The following is a 19211-nucleotide window of genomic DNA, read 5'->3' as shown; positions in this document are numbered from 1 at the left end:
CGCATTCCAGCCGGTGTCTATTCCACAAGTTACCACCGGCTAAGTCTATGACATTAAAATGCCTATTTACTCTGTTCTGACTGCGCAATCCACTGTCTCATCAGCCCCGCCAAGCAATTTATAAAAGTGATCTCCACTATAAAAAGCATCTAGACATTATCTCACATTTCTTTTAGACTAACATTTCGTTTTCAACAGTGGAGATTTGTATAAACCTTGCTGTCTGTCTCTCCGACATTTGCAGCATTGTTTCAATATTCAAATTCGATCTCCAGTTGTCCCATATCAATGAACGTGTCGGGATCAGACAGACAGGCAGGCAGTGCTTCTCAACCAGTCGAAGTCATGAATCAGCAGGCATCATTTTTAGGGATATATGCAAAGAAATGTCAATTGAAAAAGATAAAACGAAACGAAAGTGCAGCTAGTTTGCCGTCTTTCCAGCTTCAGTTTGAAGTGATTGTGTTAGCTGTGTTATTGGCTATCTCCTCTGAACAACAGTGTCCTGATGAGTGAGCACATTTTCTATGCCAGGCGAAATCGTGCCTCATTAGCTTATTGTTATGGATGCATCCAAATGAATGTCTCTAGAAAACAGCTTAAACAAATGCAAATGTGTCTACTTTGCTATTATTCTGGCTGCACTTTTAGACGTGACCGTAGTTGGCTAGCTAGCAAGCAAGGGATAAGAGCGTTGCCAGCCAGTATGGCAATGGAACACTCAGAAGGACTGGGTCGCGTCCATAGATACAGAACAAAAAGACTGAACGACTGGGTCACGGCTCTAGCAACCGAATCGATAGAACGAACGACCAGCCGGGTTGGTTAGCAACCCTAGATTTGTGTCTAGACTATATCTTGTGGAAGGATGAAATAGTATGAATAAATTAATACAAATAAAATGTTTAATGAAAATATGTCAATTATTATTTGAATGTTGGTAATCCGTTGTATAAAAGTGATAATGCCCTCGAAGCCGGTGTTTGGAGGATATATTGGCATGGTTTGTCTCAACTTTGTCTCGGGCCTACCAACACCGTGCCAATTTATCTTCCAAACACCAGCTTCTTGGGCATTATCACTTAATTATAAGATTGGTTGTTTGGATACTGGATGACGATTGGACGAGCAGCGTTCCATGCCGTGCTGTAATGGCCATTACAGACACACTTACTGTATGCCTGCTAATCTGAAAATTATCACTGCGCCTCAATAAGAATAAATTGTTCATGTTGCTGTCCGAATCATCTGTTTTATTTATCTCAACTTGAACATTATTTTCCCCTTGCTTCCAGCCTAGCATTTAGTTTGGTACATTGGGGGTTATAATCCTCGCTGTCTGCCTGTCCGACCTTTTGAAATTCGATCTCTGTATTATCAGAGTGAACAGTGCCCAGACGAGAAGAGACAACTTTTTTTTCTGAGTCAGTCGAAATCAGGCAACAAACGTCATTATCATGGACATATCCAAGTAAATGRCAATTGAAATGCAGCTAGTGTACTGTTATTCCAGGTTCAATGTTTGACGTGACTGAATTAGCTGCAGTTAGCTAGCTAGCAAGTGACAAGAACGTTTTTCTTTGTCAACAAAAGATAAGAAGAGGTGACAAGTTGAGTTGGGTTTGTTTGCAGTATGCATGTTGAAGGCGAAGGGGGTGTGTCATCTACCATTATTCACTTCCCATCATTCATTTCAGGAAAGATGAGTGAACAATCCCTTTACCTCGTTTTGCTATAACATCTTTGGTCTGACAGACGTTTACATTAAACGTGTCCATTACAATCTATGCAAGAATTGGAATGCATGATTTGTCACCAGTACTTGAAAACGTGAATAAAACAGTAAATAAAGAAATGATTACCACACAAACCATTTTCTAATAGTGATTTATTGATACAAGTGGCCCATGCCATTGTTATGATGCTGATGATTTGTCGCCACAGATGGTTTGTTTACATTTTTACTGTTGTGGCTAGATGGAGTAGCTAGGCCTACAACAGCTCTATCTAGTGGTCGTGTCAGGGACAACAGCTGTTGACAACTAGCATTGTAGCTAAGCCTTGCCCCTAACCTCCTATGTTAATTCACCTAACCTTCTGCATTAGTTCCTAACTTGCCACGTTAATGATCCTAACCTGCTATGTAAACAAACAATCTGTGGAGATTGTATCACCACACCGGCAGCCAATCACGTCAACTGACACTCTGATCATTGTTGTTGTTTATGTAGCCTATGTAGCTAGTGGGCTAAGCTGTAGCATTAGACATGTCTTTCAAAAAGAGACAGCTCACAAATGCAGCCATTTTTGAGATGTTTGTCAATTTTAACAATGATTATTTTTTGGGTGATGTAGGCAGACCAACATTGGGTGAAGTACAGTAGGTCTGCAGTAGCTGGAAGGCCTCCAGCCATTTCACCCCTCCTGGCCCTGCTCTTGGTTTTGATGAGACCCAGTCTTGAGTGCAAAGCCCCTTTCTTTTGCAATTGGACATACAGTTCACATACAAATCAAATACAGTTCCATTATGCAATTGTATTGACAATATCTCACCCACCTCCCCACTCCCTCATCATCGTCCCCACTCCCTCATCCTCCCTACTCCCTCTTCAAACAGTATGTTGCTAGCATACAAAGCTGTCCTCAATCTTCAGCACAAAAGATGTTCAGTTCCAGTTATGATGTTGGCAAGTTATGTTCAATACTGTGTGTGTGTCGTTTCTGAAATACAGAATCAAGAGGAATTATTAGTAATTACAATACAATATCAGGATATAGCAATAAAACACTATTACAAGGTACATAATAACTTTAGAGCTCCACAAGGGGGAAGGGCATAGCTATGCAGGCCAAATACAGGCCAATTCAATGGTTATAATAAGGCCAGCCTGGGTAACTTCAGGATACAACAGAAGTTTTGCATACGCGCACTTCACAGGGTAGGCATTCCCTAACGGAAATATGCAAATAAATGCTAGAACGCGCCAATAGGTTCTTACTAGCTCATGCTTGGCTCTGCCCACCTCCTTACTTTTTCTGCCCACTATGATTAATTTGCTCCCATTGGAAATGACAGGCGCTGGTCTATCTTGGGTTGGTTATAAACATCTTTGCCATTAGCATCAGCATTGTTTTACAGAACTAATAGAAAAATGTAACTACATAAGCACAATTGAGTATAACACCATAAAGGTTATGAAATCAGTACCTTGCTTGTCCGTGGCTGTAAAGGAATACACACAGAATACATTATGCGCCACACATAAATACGGTGTGCTACAGTAGAAATTACAAAACACAATATACAGAAACTGCATTATGATAAAGTAATAAGGCACTTACTTTGATACGAACACACATAGTAATTATTAGTAAGGAAAACAACAATAAAGGCAATATGAGCGCCATCTGGAAAATGCACCAGGGTGAAAAAGTTTGGGCAGGTTCTGTTCTGACTGGAAATGTGGAAATGTCTGCATACTTGACCTAGGGAAACACTGGTAAAATGCTTGGGCCATTGGGCTCTCAATGAAAAGAGAAGTTTGTCCGCCTCATCTAGTTAATCCTTGCCTTACATCGGCATAGCATGCCTCAAACGTAAGTTGTCCGCCACAGTGAAATGGGCTATTTCTATGTGAATTAATGAGGAGGAGGAACGCACATCATTTCAAACTGTTGTAAAATATATAAGTTGAAAGATAGCCTATAGATAATTAGCAGGCAGCGTGCCTTGGTTTTTACTGGCAGTGGGGGTTAACTGTCCTGTTACCTAAGAATCCCATTTTGGAACAATAACCATGTTTTTATGCGAGTTTTATTTTATTTCACCTTTATTTAACCAGGTAGGCTAGTTGAGAAGAAGTTCTCATTTGCAACTGTGACCTGGCCAAGATAAAGCAAAGCAGTTTGACACATACAACAACACAGAGGTYCACATGGAGTGAAACAAACATACAATCAATAATACAGTAGAAYAAATCTATATACAGCATGCGTAGAGTAAAGTCATACCGTATTGAAAAAAAGTCACGACAGCTGTGTGGAAACAGGAAGTTTCGGTACAATTTTATAAATGCCGACAGATCATTTGTTTGTTCTACATTGTGGGATCTTTTTGTGTCTGTAAAATTAATTATGCGAGAAATGGCGATGGAAACGCCTTTATGCGCAAATATTGATATAATAACCATCATATCGAAGTAAACTTGGAGTCAAGCAATGATATGGTGTGTGGTTCTCCCACTATGACTCAGGAAACTGAGCAGTTTATTAGGCTACAGATMAAATAAGTTATGATGAATTTCACAGGGTGGTGAAAGTGCACTGTGATCTTGATTAGCCTTTACAAGGCGTGTGTGTGTGTGTGTGTGTAATAATAATCTCATCATGTAGACTAGCCTACCTGCAGAGCCTACCCACACTGTATCTACAATCTGTTGGCTGGCGCACATGCCAAGATCAGAGCAGGCACATTTGCTATTTAACGCAACCGTTTTTTTGTGACAAAAATATCGGTAGAGTTGAAAGGAGGATGGAAATATATTGAACTTTACATTTTTATTCAGTACATGGAAACTTAAGCGAAAAAAATAATTTTGTGTGCACTACATCATCACACACTGATTTTTACCCACAAAAAGTGCAATTGGTGAAAACACACCACTGGTGGGAAAATTGGCATATTTTCTTTATGCGGATTCTAGAGTATTTGCATGAAAATCTGTTGSCAGTTGGAAGGAAATCTAGCTACCGAACAAATTCAGAAATCACGGGCATAAGAATATATACTTGGAACCTTCTCAAACCTGACTTGAGCATTACAAGATTCCCCTCCCACCCCCCCACCCCCCTCCGCTCTCTGAGAGCCTGCAGAACATCCCAACTGGCAGCATGATCAGAGTGGTGTTCTGCCTCCGCAGGCTGATGACGGCACAGAGGGGCCCTGTTGGCACTCCCTGCTCCTGTGATGTGTCTGCAGTGTGTCTTTGTGTCTGTGTGTCTGTAGTGCGGTCTGGTCGCAAGCCAAACCCTCTCCAGCTATGTGCCAGCACCGCAACGTCCTCTCTCTGCCACAGATACTCATATATGTAGATACACGCCACACACACACACACATGCACAAACACTTCAAACACATAGAGAACGCACGCACATAAAAGGCACAGCCTCTCACACACACTAACAGCGCAAATACTAATAAACATTCAAAAGCAAGAGAACATAGACAGACTTGCAAACAACAAATTCACACACGTGAAAAAGAACCCCACACACATAAATCCTTCCACATGCCCATAAAAGAAATGCATGACAAAAAGAGAAGTGACGATATTGAACCCAGCCACAATCAAAGCCTTGCAGTGGGTGGAAAGGTTCAACATCACACTGATGAGGATCACTGCAGCGGGAGACTGAGGCTAGGGGTGGGGAGGGGGGACAGGAAGGTGGACCAAAGCCATGGAGTGGGTGTGTGTGTGTGTGTGTGTGTGTGTGTGTGTGTGTGTGTGTGTGTGTGTGTGTGTGTGTGTGTGTGTGTGTGTGTGTGTGTGTGTGTGTGTGTGTGTGTGTGTGTGTGTGTGTGTGTCAACGCAGTAGAAGCAGCAGCACTCAGCTAGGGGAAGGCGCTCTACTGGTCCCCGCTCCAAGAGCTCTGCCTGCCTGCTCGCTGTTGAAGTCATCCATATTGAATGAGGTACATTCAAACATCAGGTAACATAAATACGTAATCCCCTTCATGTGCCTCTCCTTCATAATGCAGAAGGCAGCACTTGCCTCAGAGTAAACCTTCTCTCACTGGGCTCTCACTGCTGTGAGAGAGTAAACCATTTCAGCTAAGACAAGGAGGAAAACATCAACCAGGTAGGTTACATGAGAGACGAAAGGCCTAAACAAATCCCAAAGGAGCCCTGTGCAAAAAATATCACTTACTCATTTTACCAAAAAGTAAAACCGAGTAAATAAAATATCATCAACAGTCAGTGACTTGCATGCATTTGAATATTGTTTTGCCATTTGGACGGCAAACTAACATCGCTAAGTAGAGTCTGGTCTGCCAGTGCCAAACAGTGTGAAACACTGAGATTTTTATGGTACTGACCTGATATCTTACAGCCGTACACCTCGAAGCGCAGAGCGATGCCCATTTCCCAGGCAACGGGTCGGACCCGGACGAAGCGGGTGAGAGTGGGTTTGGGAAGCATCGTCCTGGCAACATCAGTAGGGTTGGTGTTCCCTTGGAAAACCTGGGATGGAGACAAGAAGTTGTTAATTATTCATAGTTTGTTTATGATGTAGATTCACCAGGAAAGAGGCCTACTTGGCCAACTGAGGCCKGGGCCTCGCATCACACAGTTTCCCWCACAGCATAGGGACAMMATATTGTAATATATTTGAATGGCCACATTAAATATTTGACTTGTAACACCGCTGCAAAAAGCAACACAGGAATTCAATCTTCTAGCCTACAGTTTTACCACCAAAATGAGGTACCACCAAACGGACTGTTAATGAAATGTCAACGAAACTAATACATACAGGTAATACATGTCTTCCAGAGAGGACAGACACAGATGAGTGTATAGTACAGCACAGTGCTCTTTCTGCTACTCCATCAGTGATCTGAACATCTTTCCGTTACTCCATCAGTTACCTGAACAACTTTTATTACAAGCACGCGCACACACACACAGGCACGGACACACACACACACACACACGCACACATACATACATACATACATACATACATACATACATACATACATACATACATACATACATACATACATACATACATACATACATTACTACTACATACAGCTATGTCTTGCTACACTTGCTGAGGACTTTTGGAGACCAACAATTGATTCCCATTGTGAAATACTTAACCTAAGCCCCAAACCTAACCCTAAACTCTAACCCATAAAACCTAACCCATAACCTAATTCTAGTCCAACCCACAAATAGTATTCTCTGGATTGTAGTTGGTTTTACTATTCTTGTGTGGACTTCTGGTTACTACAAGCATAGTAAAACGTGTACACGCACGCACGCACACACCACACACAACACACACACACACACACACACAACACACACAACACACACAACACACACACACACACACACACACACACACACACACACACACACACACACAACACACACACACACACAACACAACACACACACACACATCACCACACACACACACACCACATATTTGGTGGGGGACCTCTCTACCTGTCTGACTGAGTGACTCTGTACTCTGTAGACGTCCAGTAGTACTGTGGTGTTAACCCCGTGGGAGAATAGTGCTAGCCAATCATTAGCAGTGGGTTGCTTGGCAGTAAACCTAATCTTGGCTGAAGTGTATGAGACAAATTAGATAAAATGTCAGCAGGCAGGGCCAATGGAACCTTAAGTCCATCTAAGAGCCTTCCTCTCCCCGTCCCTATCCTCACTTCCCTGTCCCTATCCTCACTTCCCTGTCCCTATCTTCACTTCCCTGTCCCTATCTTCACATCCCTGTCCCTACTTCCCACTCCTGGTTCCCTATAGATAATAGTCATTAACTGAGTAACGGAAGTAAGGAATGGCAAAAAAAAGAGTTATCCACTCTCTTAAATGTCAGGCTGGTCAGAGATTCTCTCTCTCTGTCGCATTACCTGGCTTTTTCCAGCTAGCTAGCGCCATCACCATCACGCTAAAGCGCCAAACTGCGGGCTCAGCACCTAGTAAATGGGACCCACTCCTCACAAAAGCACTTTAGAGGCCGGAACAGAGAAACATGGTTTTCCACATCACATTTAAGCACCCGGTGCTTTAAAAAAAGAACTGTATACTTTGGAGAGGTCTTAAAAAAATTGGGCCTGAGAGGGGTGGTGGGTAGGGTACACACACACACACAAGCACAAAAAGTGCTACTTTGGTTGCTATTTGGGGAAAATGTTGCTGTCCTTGACAAACACACATGCACAATGGTGACTGTTTACAGGTTCCACAGATCCTTAGGCTGGTCAAACTAACATCTTGATGGCCCTGTGGAGTGTGAACACCCAGAGCGATGTTTACAGATGGAGAGCCTGCTGGTCTGTTTCACAGGCTGATCGCTGATCGCTGATCGGTTAGTAACGCTCGGGTTGATTCTCTCTCTCTCTTTCACMATTAGCCACCTCTACCAGCTGCTCAAACATGGAACCTCTCCTCTCTCCATCCAGTAATCTTTTTCTTTCTCTTTCCCTCCTCGCCATTCCATTCATCCATCTCATTCCTGGTTTATTAAAGCCTTTACTAACCCCTTTCCTTCTTCAGAAAAATACCAGAGCCTGACACACAGTAAACAATGACTTCATCCAGCCCTCACTAAATGACTACGACCTATATACCAGGCGGTGTCAGAGGAAGGCCCAAAGAATTGTCAAAGACTCCAGTCACCAGTTCTCTATGCTACCGCACGGCAACCGGTATCAGAGCGCCAAGTCTAGGTCCAAAATGCTCCTTAACAGCTTCTATCCTCAAGCTATAAGACTGCTGAACAATTAATCAAATMYCKCCCCCGACTATTTACAATGCCCCCCCCCCCCCCCTGCTTGCTGTTTATTATCTATGCATAGTCACTTTACCCCTACCTACATGTAAAAAAATCCCTTGACTAACCTGTATCCCCATTATTGTTATTTTGTGTTACTTTTTATTTTTCATTTTATTTTGAAAATATTTTCTTAACTCTATTTCTTGAACTACATTGTTTGTTAACGGCTTGTAAGTAAGCATTTCACGGTAAGGTCTACACCTGTTGTATTTGGCTCTTGTGACAAATCTAATTTGATTTGACGTCTGTAGTCTCTTTAAAAGACAGAGAGTAGTACGGCACTTTAAATACAGTCTCTCTCACACAATGTTGTGTGTATTAGCATACCACGCTAAGCACATAATATTATAGTGGGAACATCTTTGTTACACAAAGACAGAACAGAACACAGACCAGACCAGGCCAGGGGCATTCCCTTTTTTTGAGGTATGGTGTGGCTGAGACAGAGATCCAAGCTAATATTAAGGAGGAGACCACAATTCAACTCTGGCTGACTGTTCGTTTACATATGACTGGCTATTTTAAGTACTGGGTCTGGTTGGCCATGTCTTCTGCTTTTGATATACTATCCTATTAGTACTGCTACTTCTGCAGTAACACACACAGTGCTGAAGTATAAGAAAAGTCTATGACCTCATGACACCATGCAATCTTAGAGGTGGGCAGTGGGGTACAGAGTGGGTGAGGAGTAATCTCTCTTACCTTCTGTTTTGACCCCTCCTTTAGTGTGATCCAGTCTTCTCCGTTAGAGCTGACATCCACCTTGTAGGACTTGATCCAGTAGGTTTTCCTGGTCTCCTGGGAAACGGCCCCCTGTGTTCCGATGGCCGACACAAACCGAAGGAAACCCAAGTCCACCTGAGGAGAGAGGGAACGGTCAATAAAGTTCAAATCAAACTTTATCTTTCTCATTAGGGAACTTCTTGTGTGGAATAGTACAGAGCATACAGAAATACTGTACTTCCAGTATAAAGAGAAACTGTACTGCATGTTCCAAATACTGACGATATAAAATAGTTATTGGAAAGCACCTTTAGCCCACACCTCATCAAACTATGACTGAAATGTAATAAACAGCAGAAGTACGGAATGATATTCTATTGATAAAAAAGGACACTGGATGAAATCTTAATTTCCTGTGATGGGAAGAGCTTATTTGATAAAAGTGAATATTGAATGGAATGGAGTCTCCTCATATTCAAAACAGAAAAAAAGCCGATATTAGATTGAATTTCAAATAGTATAAGGCTGCGAAAAAAAAAAATGGAGCTTCATAAATAATCGTGATCTGCAGTAACATTACTGATTTGTTATTATATTTTTATGAGCCGACTGTCAGACTGGGGGAACAGGGCCAAGAGGTTATTGGAGAGAAGGGAGTTAGAACAGAGTCAGTAAGGTTGAAAGGACTGTGATGCTGAACAGACTAAAGTGAAGGAGGTTTCCATGCATCAGGGTTTGAGAACGTTTACACTGTTTTCTATCAGAACTATGGACAGTCTCTGTCAGGAAGAAGCAAACCCATACTCCTGGCACTGTCTCTCCATGTGTTGACTCCTACTCCTCTGAACAATCAGGACGTCTCGACCTCAACCACCCCATCTCCCCATGGATCCCCTTAAATGGACAGATCCATGTCCCATCAAGCTTGTCTAACAGGGCTAAAGTTACAGTAGGGGCTTGAGTCTAGATTGATTAAACAGTTCAGACGTGGACTGTTAGTTACACTAGCCCCCACTCAGAGAGAGAAGACATTGTTTCGGCTCGCTGGTCCCTCACGCAGAGAAAGAAAAAGAACACTTGTCCTTTTGGCTTGTCTTCAATCCTCTGGTCTGCCCGTATGGATGCCACTTAAATCCTGCATCTCATCTCTCTATCCAGAACAGAAGAGAAGGGGAGGAAAGACTGGTGGACGACTGATGAAGGAGAGGAGGGCCCGTGGGAGAAGCCTCCAGTAGCGGAGAGTGAGGTTATGCTGCATTGGTAGCATTTAACGGGCCCTAGTTTGTCTCTCTCCCTCACTCTCTCATTTGACAGGACACACTGATGCTAATGAGTAAAGGATGCATCATTAAAGACATCCATACAGCCTTAAAGACATCCATACAGCCTTAAACAGTGAAGAGTGCTCCTCTCTCTCTCTTGCTCCACTGCACATGCTTAACATATCATAGTTAAGACTCAGACTCACATCTGCATATCACAGTGAATACATTGGGTATACATTGTCATTCCTGAATACATTGTAATTTGTCTACTTTAAATGCATTCAGATCCAAAAACAAAGGATAAAACCAGATGGGGAGACCATGAATAAAGTCTATATATTACTTACTTTTTGGGGGGAGCCGATGGATGGATGAAGGGAAAAAAAGACAGAGAAAGACAGAATACTTTTGTTCCTGCCTTGGAGCTTAACTGGGTTTACAGAATAAGGCCCAGATTTGTTTTGCCCCATAAACAGAGACAGAATCAAATCCCCTGTTTCAGAGCATTCCTTTTTAATAACAGACGAGTCACAATCCCCATCACATGACTGGAAGGGAGAGGGGAAGAAAGGAAGAATGTGCCAGTACAGATGGAGAGCGGTCTGGATGGGGGGAAAATGAGAGAGGATAGGAGAAGAGTGAGGCGAGGCAAGGCAAGTCCTCTTCCTCCTCATCCTCCTCCTCCTCATCAGCTCCTTTTATAGGGGATGGCATGTCATGAGAGTTGCCTCCTGTGCTGCTTCTCGAATGACCTGAACCAATGACAGAGCGGCTTACTGAGAAGACAAGGTCGAATGGGATGACTTAGCCTTGGATCATCCTTCTGCTTGGACCCTCATTAGCCATAATGGAATAATGGAATTAGAACGTTACGAGAGTTACGAGCTCTCTCAGTCAGTGACCACCACTAAATGAGAACACTCATGAACACTCATAGTCAGTCAGATAGGCTGTGTCATTGGCTGGCTAAATGGTTCCCTCTGCCTGTGTCTCCTTCATTCTTCTTAGTTATGAGTCAGTGAGCAGTCACCTGATCACAATGTTCTGCTCTGTACCTCCAGACCATGGACTCAGACACACAGAGTTCTGATTCCTGCATCAGGCCCAGTCTGAGCATGTTCAAAAATGCATGGCTAGAAAGAGCAGTACTCTGAGGGTGGGTACAGTGAGGGCCATGAGGAGAAGGAGAGAGGGAGAGCAAAAGAGAAGACAAGACAAGACAAGGAGAGAGAGAGAGGAGAAGAGAGGAGAGAACAGAAGAACAAAAATAAGGAAAATAAAACTGAAGAGAGGAGAAGCCGGGCTGCTTTGCTGAGGACCTGAGGATCTAAAGGACAGAGCCTTGTAAGGCTATTCTGTTGTAAGGAGAGAACAGACATACTGGATCAATTTCACAGACATGAGCCTGATAACAGGGCTGTGCTAATGAGAGACATGATTTATTTATGACTCCTTGTTTCAGTCAAAACAGAGCAGAAAAGGGAACCACGGCAATGCTAACAGACGAGTGTTACAAGGGTCAGTGATACTGGACAGACAAGCTAAAATAATAATGGCTGAACATACTGTACACAGTCCAAAACGCATAGGACAAAGAGGGTAATCATATCGGCACTTCTTTAACACAGAGTGTGTTTGTATCTGTGAGTGTGTGCAAGGTGTGTGTGTGTGTGTGTCTGAGACATGGAAGGCATAGCTCACCCAAACCCCTTAACGCCCCTCAGGATGGGAGAGAAAAGAGTTGGGTGCAGTTGAAACAGTGACAGTAACCTGTAGTGGACTTGTGATATTTGTTGTTTTTTTTCTGACCAAAGAGAGCAGGCGCTCCGAGTCATGCAACTTGGGTCAAGATCTGTTTCTTGCTTTGCTCTTAGGAACAGGGCATCATTGAAAGGAGTGATTTCTGGGGTAGCGTTAAGTGTGGAGTTAAAAATTGAAAATTCCTGGTGTTTGGTGCGACGCAGACCCGGTGGGGAGCGTGGTGAAACATAGGAGTCATTGTCAGCCCTTTTGAGTTTTGAGTTAGAGTCTCTACCAGACAAAGTCATGTTCGGAAGTATCAGTTATCCTGTTGGAGCTTTTGTGCTGACTCCACTGCACTGTTTCAGGTGCAGTGGTCATGTTGCAGCAGTGTGTAGGAAGGAGATTCCAAGATGTGGGAAGTGTGCAGGAGGGCGTGGGACAGAGGATTGTGTATTTTCAGTGGATAAAGTTGTGTGTGTCTACTGTAGGGGTGCTCATGTTGCTGGGGATCGGAAGTGTCCAGTGCGAGAGAGGCAGGTTGAAGTGGCCAGAGTCAGAGTAGTGCAGAAGGTGTCGTATGCTGAGGCAGTGTACTTTTTGTTTATTTTTATGAAAGAGTGGTATGTAGGTGTAGGGTTTTTATTTGTATTTTTATTTTACCTTTACTTATACAGGTTTTTCTCATTGAGATAACACATTTTTTTTCAAGAGAAACATGGTCCAATAGCAGCAGGGAGAACAATGTTTCAGACAAAACAACTTACATACACTAACACAACATTAAACAAAACTATAAACACACATACAGTACAACAAAAACATTTTACGTTAAAAACACGACTAAAAGTCTTGACTAAAAACAGCTGGCCTAAAAACAATGACACTTTTCTATGATATATACATCGATCAAGTGTTTAAACTCCACCAACGAAACTAGATCATCAAATTTTAAAATGTTCAGGAGAGAATTCCAGGACCACGGTGCTAAGTAACTAAAACTATTTCTACCATGACCTGTTCTAATTTTAGATACTGTTTTATTTACCGACCTGACTAAAAAAGAACAGAGATAAAAGGCATTTTACACAATATGGCCTTATAAATCAGTGTATACCAGTGTTTCAGCCTACGCAAGGTCAATGACGACCAGCCAACAGCGCTGTAGAGATCACGATGATGTGTTAGACGTTTTTGATTTGTAATGAACCTGAGGGCTGCATGATACACTGAATCAAGTGCTCTCAAGGTGTGGTTGAGGCCTTCATATATATATAACTAAAATCTAAAACCGCCAGTAATGTACATCATACCAGCTCGTTCCTGGCCTCAGAAGAAAAACAAGCCTCATGCCGGTAATAAAAACCTATTTTCAACTTGAGCTTCCTTATCAAGTTCTCTACATGCACAGTGAAGCTCAGCTTATCATCAACCCACACACCCAAATATTTGTACACTTTAACTTGCTCTATAGTATGTCCAGCCAATGTAGCAATGACATGATTGGGAACATGCCTGGCATTTGAAAATACCATACATTTTGTTTTACCTGAATTTAGAACCAGCTTTAAATCATACAGATTCTGTTGTATGATATTAAATGCTCTTTGGGCATTTTCAAAAGCCAAAGATAAACTACTACCATTTGAATAAAGAACAGTATCATCTGCATAAAAATGAACATCTGCTGTTTCAATAAGATCCCTAATGTTGTTGATATACAAAATGAACAACAGTGGGCCCAAAATAGAACCTTGCGGAACAACTGAGCACACCTCTATGGACACAGATTTACAACCATCCGCCATTACACATTGTGTACGATTTGATAGGTAATTTTTAAACCAATCTAGAGCATGACCAGTAATTCCACAACATTTTAACCTTTGCACTAACACAGCATGGTCCACGGTGTCAAAAGCCMTCAACATATCATAAAAGACAGACACACAATGTAACTTCTTATCAAGAGCACAGTTTATGTCAGTGGATGTTAGTTGGTGGTGCTATTTTTTTCCTTTTAGAAACAGGAATAATGACGATAATTTCATTTKGGTAGGCCGTGACTGGCCTCACACTTTAGTACAGTAGGTGGAGGTGTATGCACCTTTTAAGTTGGACGCGATCCGCCAACCAAATCCCAAAGAAGAAGAAGACATGTTGATAGTCCTTTCTACCGCTGCGTTTTTGAGCCATCGAGAACTAAAAAAGTTTTGCTACTTTTCTCAACAACATTGATGCCTTGAATTTAGCAGGCACTATCTACAGATCAGTTGGAAAACGTTGTGATGGGCTACTTTCTGCACACACCACAGTCAGTGTGAACCGGAGTGACTTGAGACAACGCTGGCCAAACAAGATGTAGCTACAAACAACATTTTGTTCAATGGTTCCAGTCTGCCGTGAAGTGTTCATCCACCTAATTTAGTCAGAAAGTCATTTTCATTGCAAGTTAAAGCGTACTGTTAGTTAGCTAGCGAACATTAGCTTGCTGGCTCGCTAGCTAACGTTACGTGTATGATCTGTTTAGTAATATTATTCAAATCAAAAATCTATTTGCATTGCTAGTTATAGCCTAATAGCTAACATTGAACCTAGTTAGTTAGATTTAGCTACTTCCAGATTTATACTACAGCTATGACAATTAGTTTGTATTGGTGGTACAGTAGTAGTATGAGTTGGGGTTATGCTGGTTCATTATTTAGCTAGTTATCTAACAACATGTCTAATTCAAAAGACTCCAGTTCGCCAGATGATTACATGACCCATCAAGTTAGCCAGGTGTGTCTGGGGAAGATATCGGCCATCTATTGTACAAGTATAAACCATTTCAAATTCCTTATATTAAGCAAACCAGACGGAACAGTTTTGTGGTTTTTTAGATTTACAGATAGCCAGGGGCACACTCCAATACTCAGACACCATTTACAAATGAAGCATTTGTGTTTAGTGAGTCCACCAGACCAGAGGCAGTAGGGATGACCAGAGATGTTCTCTTGATAAGTGTGTGAATTGGACCATTTTCCTGCCAAAATGTAACGCGTACCTTTGGGTCTCAGGGAAAATGTATGGACTAAAAGGTACATTATTTTCTTTAAGAATGTGGTGAAGTAAAAGTACAGGTTGGCAAAAATATAAATAGTAAAGTAAATTAGTACTTTAAAGTATTTTTTACTTAAGTACTTTATACCACTGCCACTTAGCTACATGCGGATGAGGCGTGGTTTTAGCATTTATTTCACGTCACACCTCAATTTAGACAAGTGTGTCTGGGTAAGTGTCATCTAATAATTAGAAAATATTTATAAAATATTTTTATCTGGACACTTTCTGTTTTTTTATATTGCTACTATGCAAATATGCAAGTAACCATTTCACTGTAACGTTTACACCTTCTGTATCCTGTGCATGTGACAAATTCAGTGTGTGTTTACCAGAGAWGGTAATGTGAAGAACAACATGGACTGCACCAAAGTCAGATTAGGATATAAGCCAAGGACTAGATAAAGTGTATATTTACCTAGAGTTTTCCTTATTGTAGGCTACTACTTTTGCCGCCTTTAGTCTTGAAATCTTTGGTTGTTTACTACACTACTCACTCTGTTTAGCACATGGCCTCATGTGAATCCTTAAAGAGATGGGTGGGGCTAAGAATGTGTGAACGATGCTGAATAGGTGTTGACAAAGAAAAGCTAGGTGTACCAAAACATTCAAGGGTCATTTATCAACTTTCAAAGCATGATTACTTAACCATTGTTCCTCAACTGCAGTGTATGATATACCATTTTCTAGCTCTGAGTCTCTACTTTTATCCAATGTAAAAAACATTTCAAATTTTGCTACATAGGACCAAGTCCAGGTCACACATCTACAGGGTCACATATCTGCCGGTCACACATCTACAGGGACACACACCCGTTCCCATGAAATGCCGCGTAAAAAAATGGCAGGGACCAAATAATGTCTCTTTCTCTTTTTCCTCTGTTTTCTCTATCTTCTTCCTGCTCTTTCTCTCAGGGTTTTTCCCTGTTCCTACTAAAATAATGGTTCTTTCACTTGGTCCACWAGTTTGTGTGTGTGTGAGAAAGCTGCCTCTAAGTCATGTGTTTAACAACATGTAAAGAGAGAGAGCAGGCTCCAGTCATTACGCTGAAAAGCAGAAACAGAATTATTGTCGTTGCACAGGCTTTTAAGCCCACAGTTAAGCCCGTTGGTCCAATTAGATTAACATAGAGGTTTTCACCACATCAGACATTGTGTGTGTGTGTGTTCCTAGGCTGTGGTGGTTATCACGTTTTGTCAGCCGGTAATTGTCATGCAAATGCCTGACAGTCTCACGGTAATTGACCGTTAATTAACATAAATACTTTTAGCATCTCCAGGCCACCTCCACGCATGTGCACCTTTGGAACATCTACATTTTAAAAGGTCTAACAAATCCATTTAATATACATCATCACAATAAATCCATTATTTATTTTAGGCAGGTCTAAAGAAACATTATGATATGAAGAACATTTATTTCAGAAGAATAGAATATAAGTCAGCCTACTGTATGTTATCTGGCTACGCGCCATGCTATAGGCTGTAGGCTAGTTAATTTAGCAGACAAGATATGCTTATAAGTCCCGTGCCATTATCTTATATGATTTTATAGTAAGAAGAATATAGTTGAACTTAGCTGAATACAAAAGAAAGGGCCTTTTTCCCATTCTGGATCGAGCACATATGAAGTGGCTATGTTGAGCGTAAAAACGATAATTTGAAACAGGTTATGTATGCTAGATTTAGATTTATTTGACAACTTTTGTTGTGAATGTTCCAAACCTTAGAATGTCTTAGAAATCAAAACATACGGAAAGTATTCAGAGCCCTTGACTTTTTCCACATTTTAGCCTTATTCTAAAATTCATTACATAGTTTTTTCCCTCTCATCAATCTACACAAAATACCCCATAAGAACAAAGCAAAAACCTGTATTTGGGGAGTATCTCCCATTCTTCTCTGCAGATCCTCTCAAGCTCTGCCAGGATGGATGGGGAGCGTCGTTGCACAGCTATTTTCAGGTCTCTCCAGAGATGTTCAATCAGGTTCAAGTCCAGGCTCTGGCTGGGCCACTCAAGGACATTAAGAGACTTGTCCCGAAGCCACTCCTGCATTGTCTTGGCTGATGTGCTTAGGGTCGCTGTCCTGTTGGAAGGTGAACCTTCGCCCCAGTCTGAGGTCCTGAGCGCTCTGGAGCAAGTTTTCATCATGGATCTCTCTGTACTTTGCTCCGTTCATCTTTCCCTCTATCCTGACTAGTCTCCCAGTCCCTGCCGTTGAAAAACATCCCCACAGCATGATGCTGCCACCACCATGCTTCAGGCCAAAGCGTTTCATCAGACCAGAGAATCTTGTTTCTCATTGTCTGAGAGTCCTGTAGGTGCCCTTTGGCAAACTACAAGCGGGCTGTCATGTGCATCTTACTGAGGAGTGACTTCCGTCTGGAGTGTTACAGAGATGGTTGTCCTTCTAAGTATCCCTTTCTCCTTCCCTTTCTAGAAGGTTCTCCCATCTCCACAGAGGAACTCTGGAGCTCTGTCAGTGACCATCGGGTTGAATGATGGGGGCCACTGTGTTCTTGGACACTGCTGCAGAATTTGTTTTGAACCCTTCCCCAGATCTGTGCCTCGACACAATCCTGTCTAGGAGCTCTATGTACAATTCCTTCGATCTCATGGCTTGTTTTTTTTCTCAGACATGCACTGTCAACTATGGGACCGTACATAGACAGCTGTGTGCCTTTCCAAATCATGTCCAATCAATTGAATTTACCAAAGGTGGACTCCAATTAAGTTGAAGAAAAATCTCAAAGATGATCAATGGAAACAGGATGCACCTGAGCTCAATTTCGAGTCTCATAGCAAAAGGTCTGAATATTTAAGTAAATAAGGTATTTCTGTTTTTTATTTTGAATAAATGTGCAAGATTTTCAAAAACTCTGTTTTTGCTTTGTAATTATGGGGTATTGTGTGTAAATTGATGAGGGAAAAAGGTAATATCATCCATTTTAGAATAAGGCTGTAACATAACAAAATCAAGGGGTCTGAATACTTTCCATATGCACTGTATATGGGCGGCATGATGCGACTATAGGCTATTGATGATTTTAAAAAGTTGCAGAAAAAGCTTGCGCTCTTTTCCTTGCCTCAGGCTGCCCAAGCTGTTCTCTCACCAAGTGATCATACTTTCACCAATCAAACGATTCTCAATGTAATATTGCCTTTACTAACATGTCAAATTTGTTTCGATTTACAATGGCTCATTATCAAATGGGCAGGAACAGGGGCAGGGGAAAAAATACATGTCGCCTGTATGCGAATGGAGGCCATTTTCCCAGTTTTATAGTGGCGTAATGCTTAATTTTTGCAACTGAGAAATAAATATAGTAGCAGTAAAGGCTGGGATCCTCCTGTTTTTAGTGGCAACCATCAAAACTTGTCTGGGCTTATAAGAACACATTTCACTCCATCTATCAACCACTGTTTGAGGAACATGCAGCCTCTCGCTGTGCGACAGATGATATTCAATCCAAACTCTGTATGCCATGGAATCTCCAACCCTGTTCCTGCAGCTACCCAGTGCTTAATTTGGGAAATCAAGTGAAATCTGTTTGGGAACATCGATAGTAACATGCTTTCACAACTAAATGTATTTCATTAAACTGTTGAAGCCCCTCTGCGCAATGTCTAGAATATAACAAAGAAGAGAGAGGAGGAGATGGAAATGCATGGTGGTGAGATATTCTGTAGCTTAAGGTAATGTGTCAGCCTATTAAGAAAATATAACAAATGCCCTATTACTAGGCTGTTGAACATCAGATATAKATTCACTATAATTGTAGGCTAA

At 41.7% G+C, this 19211-nt stretch overlaps 1 protein-coding gene across 1 annotated transcript in view; it reads right to left on the bottom strand.

Moving 5' to 3' along the window:
• Positions 1-19211, bottom strand: part of LOC111953206 (neuropilin-1a-like) — a 111228-nt gene that overhangs the window by 17205 nt on the left and 74812 nt on the right. Inside the window, 2 exon segments of the mRNA XM_023972327.2 lie at positions 6098-6242; positions 9295-9450. Coding sequence (XP_023828095.1) covers positions 6098-6242; positions 9295-9450 — 301 coding nt within the window.

This window comes from Salvelinus sp. IW2-2015, linkage group LG27 (genome assembly GCF_002910315.2).
Source record: "Salvelinus sp. IW2-2015 linkage group LG27, ASM291031v2, whole genome shotgun sequence".
Lineage (NCBI taxonomy): Eukaryota > Metazoa > Chordata > Actinopteri > Salmoniformes > Salmonidae > Salvelinus > Salvelinus sp. IW2-2015.
This window is presented reverse-complemented; position numbering and strand designations above follow the sequence as displayed.